The sequence below is a fragment of the Salmo salar genome, chromosome ssa13 (assembly GCF_905237065.1).
Source record: "Salmo salar chromosome ssa13, Ssal_v3.1, whole genome shotgun sequence".
NCBI classification, from domain to species: Eukaryota; Metazoa; Chordata; class Actinopteri; order Salmoniformes; family Salmonidae; genus Salmo; species Salmo salar.
This window is the reverse complement of record NC_059454.1, coordinates 65,508,350-65,516,718: the sequence shown is the minus strand read 5'-3', so window position 1 is coordinate 65,516,718 and position 8,369 is coordinate 65,508,350. Positions and strand designations below refer to the sequence as shown.

Here is an 8,369-nt window from a genome sequence, read left to right as displayed (position 1 = left end):
CAGAACTACAGTGCATTCGTAAAGTATTCAGACCCCTTCCCTTTTTCCACATTTTGTTACGTTACAGCATTATTCTAAAATGTATTCAAAGTTTTCCCTCAATCTACACAATACCCCATAATGAGAAACCGAACAGTTTGACATTATTGTAAATGTATTCAAAATAAAAACAGAAAAATATATACATAAGTATTCAGACGCTTTGCTTTGCGACTCGAAATTGAGTTCAGGTGCATCCTGTTTCCGTTGATCATCCTTGAGATGTTCTACAACTTGATTCGAGTCCACCTGTGGTAAATTCAATTAATTGGACATGATTTGGAAAGACACACACCTGTCTATATAAGTTCCCACAGTTGACAGTGCATGTCAGAGTAAAATCCAAGCCATGAGGTCGAAGGAATTGTCCGTAGAGGTCCGAGACAGGATTGTGTCGAGGCACAGATCTGGGTAAGGGTACCAAAAAATGCATTGAAGGTCCCTAAGAACACAGTGGCCTCTAATCATTCTTAAATGGAAGAAGTTTGGAACCACGACACTCTTCCTAGAGCTGGCCGCCCGGCCAAACAGAGCAATCGGGGGAGAAGGGCCTTGGTCAGGGAGGTGACCAAAAACCTGATGGTTATTCTGACAGAGCTCCTCTGTGGAGATGGGAGAACCTTCCAGAAGGACAAGTATTTCTGCAGCACTGCACCAAATCAGGCCTTTATGGTAGATGGAAGCCACTCTTAAGTAAAAGGTACATGACAGCCTGCTTGGAGTTTGCCAAAAGGCACCTAAAGAACTCTGACCATGAGAAACACAATTCACCGGTCTGATGAAACCAAGATTTAACTCTTTGGCCTGAATGCCAAGGGTCACGTCTGGAAGAAACCTGGCACCATCCCTACGGTGAAGCATGGTGGTGGCAGCATCATGCTGTGGGGATGTTTTTCAGCAGCAGGGACTGGGAGACTAGTCAGGATCGAGGAAAAGATGAACGCAGCAAAGTACAGAGATCCTTGATGAAAACCTGCTCCAGAGCACTCAGGACCTCAGACCGGGACGAAAGTTCACCTTCCAACAGGACAATGACCCTAAGCACACAGCCAAGACAATGCAGGAGTGGCTTCGGAACAAGCCTCAATGTCCCGGAGTGGCCCAGCCAGAGCCCGGATTTGAACCTGATCTAACATCTCTGGAGAGACCAGAAAATAGCTGTGCAGCGATGCTCCCCATCCAACCTGACAGAGCTTGAGAGAATCTGCAGAGAAGAATGGGAGAAACTCCCCAAATACAGGTGTGCCAAGCTTGTAGCGTCTTACCCAAGAAGACTCGAGGCTGTAATCGCGGCAAAAGGAGCTTCAACAAAGCACTGAGTAAAAGGTCTAAATACTTATGTAAATGTGATCTTTTTTCATTATGGGGTGTTGTGTAGATTGAAAAAAATAAAATGCATTTTAGAACAAGGCTGTAACACAAAACGTGGAAAAAGTCAGTGTCTATTCTTTCCAAATGCACTGTATTGTTTTCGGGAAATTGGTCATACAGGGAAATAATTCAAGTCCAAAAGATCGAAATCTGGTGGCATATTGGTTTTCTAGTTGCCACCTGTAATAGTCTGTTGCAGGGATTGGCAACTGGCGGCCCCTTTGGTAGGATCAATTTACAAAAATAAGACCCAATGTGTCTCCTTGTCATGTGTGAAATTTGGTATAGTTATGAGGATACCATGTCATAATAGAGCACATCCCAATACTGTCCATTCTAGCTCGATATAGAGATGACATCACCATTCCAATTGTTTCCCACCTTAATGTGTTGTATTATGAAGTTAACTTATCAAATTGCCTTACAGATGATTTTTCCCTTATAATACAAAATGACATTTCATATCTTCAATCCTTTTGGCCCAAATAACAGCATAGGGGGCATAATAATGCAGTGATACCCATGTATCAGAGGTAGCTAAATGTGGGTATTATACCAAAATATAACCCACATACATGGACCGAAATATGTGAAATTTGGCTCTCTGGCCCATGGACTACAAGTAATCTGTGGGGCCAAAAACAAGATACTGTATTAATTAGTAGACATCTTTCCAAAAATGTGTGTTGTTCTTATGCCTTTCCCGCTTCAACCTAGGTACTCCAAAAGAAAAAGATCCACAGAATCAAAAGATTGTAGTCTAGCCAGAAACTGACAGTTTACATTCTGTTGTTACTGTTGGAGGGTAAGACTCATTTCCTGATCAGCTCACTGAATGAGCACCTTACCCTTCAATGACAGTAACAACAGAAGGTAAACTGTTGTCAGTCTCTGGCATTTGAGGCGAAAAATGACATGACAGGTGCATTTTAATTTAAGTTCCTTTTTTTAAATTTGAAGTTTAATGTTAATTTCCATGCTGTGTTTCAGTAAGAATACAGACAGTGCTTGTGGCTCCAGTCAGAATATCCAGTAGTACAAATCAGATTCAAGTTACACATACTGAACAGAGAGAGAAAATATGGGGGCATGACAGAGAAAGAAAGAAATAGAGAAAGAAAGGGAACATTCTGGAACAGAATGGGGATACAAGATGACATAAGCAAGTTTTTATTTTTTTAAACAAAGGTTGTTTTTGTTTTGACAGTGCCAATGCAAACCTGCTTTACCTAACATCAGAGAAAGGGAGATTCTTGTTTTTTCCCCCATCCAACTGCTACAAGCCATCGTGTCCTTACGTCAGCAATGAGTAAAAAAGCAGCGCTACAGCCTCTTTCATGGTCCATGCTCTGGACTTGAGGGGTGATCGCAAAGAAAGAGACACTCATGGGAAGTTCAGCTATCACCATTGATAAAACAGTCTTGCAATGAGCGACAGAGCGAGAGAGCGAGAGAGGGCATTAAAATGTCCCTTTTACAAACCGTCAAAATTCACGACCATCCCTAATTTCCGACCAAAAACTTAGACGATTAGCGTAAAGTAGCACAAAGACATCACAGGTATGGAAAAAGAGTTAAACGTTTGTGTTTTAAAAATCAACTCGTTAATTGTGTGAACGTTGACGACCCCAAGCAAGCACACTTGGCAACTGATGACATGGCAAAAATGTAAACGAAAAAAAGCAACAACAAAAAAAGGAAAGGGAACGACGTGAACCTTACAGGCTTGCAACAGGAGTTATAAAAATCAATAAAAGGTAACAACCAGGAACAGCTCGAAGCTTTAGCTTTTACATTTTCTCTTGTGTTTTAACGTGGAAGTATATTATTTCCACTGAAATAGGAGAATTTAATAGGATTGTTTTTAAAGAAAATAAAAACCCTAGGAAGCACAGAGGGGCTATGAGCTAACAGACAGAGTGATAGAACATAAAGAAAGAATTAAAGAAAGAAGAGGTGGGGAAAAATAGAGCGAGTGGACGTCGGAGTAAAAGCCAAGTTTGTGAGCTCTCACTGACACGTAGTAGGACCTGGGGTTAGCGGGGCAGGCAATAGGAGGGAGAGGGAGGTTTCGGGTATTAGCTGTAAAGTCTCACTGCTGGGTCTCATCCTCCACATCTTGCAGTGCTTCTTTATTCTGTTCTTCACCTGAAGAGAGAGGAAAATCGATTACATTTTCATAATTAAAAAGCCAGTTTGTCAATTTCACCACAAATGCAAAAAACATTTTTAAAAAACTGACAAGAATCCAGAGCCCACCCACTGTTACCATGACAACAGGGCAGTGAGGACTTAATGTATATCCATGATCATTTCTACAGGTTTTAGTCATTTTAAAGTACTGAGTTTGTTGCCCCGCCTCAAAATAAATGATAAATGATATAGATATATATATATAATTTATTTTTAAGACCTGCTATAACCATTACATACACACCAACAGGCTGCTTGGTTGGACTGCCCATGTCCTCTGACATCACCCAGACTAGTGCCACACATGTGAGATGGTGAGGGGAGAAAAACATCTTAGCTTCATGTAGTTAGTGTGTTGGTGCACATCAACCACACATTTGTGTTTCGGTGTGAAGATTGAGTGTATCATGTTCAGCCATATTAATAAGTGGAGTCCCTTAAGTTTAGCCCAAAACCAGACAGACAGTGTTGGTAGAACTTGCATTTCAGTGAGTCAGACAGTGTCACTAACCACACCCCATTCAACTCATGCCGAATGAGAGGGGAACATCTCTAGCTTCTACTTATTTTCACGGCTGGATAAAAAACGTACCCGAGTTAATCTGGTTACCACTCCTACCCAGTAACTAGAATATGCATATACTTATTACATATGGATAGAAAACACCCTAAAGTTTCTAAAACTGTTTGAATGGTGTCTGTGAGTATAACAGAACTCATTTGGCAGGCAAAAACCTGACAAGGTTTCATGCAGGAAGTGGCCTGTCTGACAAGGTGTCGTTCTTCTTGTCTCTGTTTATTGAAGAGTGAGGATCTTAGCTGTCCCGTGACACTTCCTACGGCTGCCATAGGGTCTCAGAAGGCGGTAAAAAGCTGAATCGTGGCTTTGCAGGCTCTGGCTGAAAAAAAAGTAGCACGTTTGGGTAGTGGCTGGTTACAGTACTGTGAGACTCAGGCTCGTGCCTGCGTCGACCGAAAGCTTTGTTTACTTTCCTCTGTTTAGCTAAATGGACATTCCCGGTCGGAATATTATCGCTTTTTTTACGAGAAAAATGGCATAAAAATGGATTTTAAACAGCGGTTGACATGCTTCGAAGTACGGTAATGGAATATTTAGATTTTTTTTGTCACGAATTGCGCCATGCGCACGACCCTTATTTACCCTTTCAGATAGTGTCTGGAACGCACTAACAAAGCGCCGCAATTTGGATATAACGATGGATTATTTTGGACCAAACCAACATTTGTTATTGAAGTAGCAGTCCTGGGAGTGCATTCTGACGAAGACAACAAAAGGTAATCAAACTTTTATAATAGTAAATCTGATATTGGTGAGTGCTAAACTTGCCGGGTGTCTAAATAGCTAGCCCTGTGATGCTGGGCTATGTACTTAGAATATTGCAAAATGTGCTTTCACCAAAAAGCTATTTTAAAATCGGACATATCGAGTGCAGAGAGGAGTTCTGTATCTATAATTCTTAAAATAATTGTTATGCTTTTTGTGAACGTTTATCGTGAGTAATTTAGTAAATTGTTAGCAAATTCCTCCGGAAGTTTGCGGGGGGTATGCTAGTTCTGAACGTCACATGCTAATGTAAAAAGCTGTTTTTTGATATAAATATGAACTTGATTGAACAAAACATGCATGTATTGTATAACATAATGTCCTAGGTGTGTCATCTGATGAAGATCAAAGGTTAGTGCTGCATTTAGCTGTCTTCTGGGTTTTTGTGACATTATATGCTAGCTTGAAAAATGGGTGTCTGATTATTTCTGGCTTGGTACTCTGCTGACATAATCTAATGTTTTGCTTTCGCTGTAAAGCCTTTTTGAAATCGGACAGTGTGGTTAGATAAAGGAGAGTCTTGTCTTTAAAATGCTGTGAAATAGTCATGTTTGAAAAAAAAATTGTATTTTTGAGGAATTTGTAATTCGCGCCACGCCCATCATTGGATATTGGATTAGGTGTTCTGCTAGCGGAACGTCTAGATGTAAGAGGTTAATGCACACACAGACACACACCCGAAAACGCTGTTCTAAATGCAGCCCAGATACTTGATGGTTGAGTTGGGCCATGTGGACATCACAGAGCACTTTAGGCCAGAGACAGTCTCATCTGGCCTAGTCTAAGATTAGAACAGGGTCGTGTTCACTAGGCAGGAAACTGAAGAAAATGGTTATGAAACGGGAAAGTACATATATATGAACTTGCTCAATAATAGTGCTCAATGATTAACTGAAATTGTTTATTTTATTTATTTATTTACGAATTGACTGACATTTTCTGGCTAGCACTCGCATTGCCTTCATTGTTGTTTTCCTTACAAATAATAACTTTGGACATGTTGGGGCGGCAGGTAGCCTAGTGGTTAGAGTATTGGGCCAGTAAACGAAAGGTTGCTAGATTGAATCCCCGAGCTGACATGGTCAAAATCTGTCATTCTGCCCCTGAACAAGGAAGTTAACCCACTGTTCCTAGGCCATCATTGTAAATAAGAATTTGTTTTTAACCTGTTAGGGCTAGGGGGCAGCATTGACACGGCTGGATAAAAAACATACCCGATTTAATCTGGTTACCACTCCTACTCAGTAACTAGAATATGCATATACTTATTACATATGGATAGAAAACACCCTAAATTTTCTAAAACTGTTTGAATGGTGTCTGTGAGTATAACAGAACTCAAATGGCAGGTCAAAACCTGAGAGATTCCTTTACAGGAAGTGGCCTGTCTGACCATTTGTTGAACTTCTTTTCCATCTCTATCATTTACTAAGGATCTCTGCTCTAACGTGACACTTCCCACGTCGTCCATAGGCGCTCAGAGCCCGGGAAAAAACAGAATGTCGTCATTCCAGCCCCAGGCTGAAATACATTATCGCCTTTCTCAAGTGGCCCATCAAGAGACACTAGCTTATGCGCGTGACCCCGACCGCCCCCGCCTTTGGGATTTTTTCCTCTGTTTGCCGAAAAGGAGATTCCCTGTCGGAATATTATCGCTTTTCTACGAGAAAAATGTCGTAAAAATTGATTTTAAACAGCGATTGACATGCTTCGAAGTACGGTCATGGAACACTTAGAATTTTATTGTCACGAATTGCGCCAAGCGCGTGACACTTCTTTACTATTTCGGATAGTGTCTGGAACGCACGAACAAAACGCCGCTATTCGGATATAACGATGGATTATTTTGGACCAAACCAACATTTGTTATTGAAGTAGCTGTCCTGGGTGTGTATTCTGACGAAGACAACAAAAGGTAATGAAATTTTTATAATAGTAAATATGATTATGGTGAGTGCTAAACTTGCCGGGTGTCTAAATAAGCGAGCCCGTGATGCCTGGGCTATGTACTTAGAATATTGCAAAATGTGCTTTCACCAAAAGCTATTTTAAAATCGGACATATCGAGTGCATAGAGGAGGTCTGTATCTATAATTCTTAAAATAATTGTTATGCTTTTTGTGAACGTTTATCGTGAGTAATTTAGTAAAATGTTAGCGAATTCCCGGAAGTTTGCGGGGGTATGCTAGTTCTGAACGTCACATGCTAATGTAAAAAGCTGGTTTTTGATATAAATATGAACTTGATTGAACAAAACATGCATGTATTGTATAACATAATGTCCTAGGGTTGTCATCTGATGAAGATCATCAAAGGTGAGTGCTGCATTTAGCTGTCTTCTGGGTTTTGGTGACATTATATGCTGGCTTGAAAAATGGGTGTCTGATTATTTCTGGCTTGGTACTCTGCTGACATAATCTAATGTTTTGCTTTCGTTGTAAAGCCTTTTTGAAATCGGACAGTGTGGTTAGATTAACGAGAGTCTTATCTTTAAATGGCTGTAAAATAGTCATATGTTTGAGAAATTGAAGTAATAGGATTTTTAAGGTTTTGAAAATCGCGCCACAGGATAGCCGTGGCTGTTACGTAGGTGGGACGAATTCGTCCCGCCTAGCCTAGAGAGGTTAACTGACCTGCCTAGTTAAACAAAGGTTAAATAAATTAAACGTGCGTGTTCCTATCAAAATAAGTGCATTATTTCCTGTATATCGTGTTGTCGTTTATGTATGAAGCATAATGTATTTACAGTTTTATTCACATTTTCAAGTACTGGTGGCAAATAATGCATTCTGGTTATTGTATAGATTGTAATGGACACCCATGATGAGTGTAAAATACTTTTTTGAAGGTTGTACTGATTATGATGAGCGAATGTTAAGCCATTTGCCAGCTATGTGTGGCGCCATGTTTGTTGACATTCTACAATGCATTCTGGGTGTCACGTAAACATCTGTCAGACCAAAGATGTTATAACGAGGTGAAGGAATGGTTCACTCATCTTTCGAGTAAACTTCCGGAAGTGAATGATCATAGACACACCACCTTCTCAACATGCATAGTGCAAACAGAACAAACTAATCTTGTCTCCTCTTCGGCTGACGTGAAAAAACAAACATTGTGGCGCACACGATTTTTAGAAAGTGTTTTACTCAATTATTTCAATCAACGGTGAGATCACCCGTGATTTGATGAATTGTAAATAGTAATTTCTATTAGCTAATTCCTATTGTGGTTTCTGTCAGCCGAGAGTTAGCTAAATATGACCGGTTGTGTTACGTCAATATTTTCTCAGTTAGCGCAAGGACTCATTTTATAGTGCCCCCTTTAAAAGAAAGCATAGCGGACAAGAGAAAGTAGTGCACTAAGAACCTGGGGAAGCATTGCAAGGGAGAAGAGAAGGACAGGCTTATTTGAGTAGTTC

At 40.4% G+C, this 8,369-nt stretch overlaps 1 protein-coding gene across 5 annotated transcripts in view; it reads right to left on the bottom strand.

Moving 5' to 3' along the window:
• Window positions 1-2,337: 2,337 nt before the first annotated feature.
• LOC106567579 (14-3-3 protein epsilon) overlaps window positions 2,338-8,369 on the bottom strand; it is a 49,735-nt gene continuing 43,703 nt past the window's right edge. For all 5 annotated transcript variants that reach the window (XM_014137063.2, XM_014137062.2, XM_014137064.2 and 2 more), the window contains one exon: window positions 2,338-3,558. Coding sequence is in view for 4 of the 5 variants with exons in the window: in XM_014137062.2 (XP_013992537.1) it covers window positions 3,503-3,558 (56 nt within the window). In the remaining variant the exon portion in view is untranslated. The remainder of the gene's footprint in view (window positions 3,559-8,369) is intronic.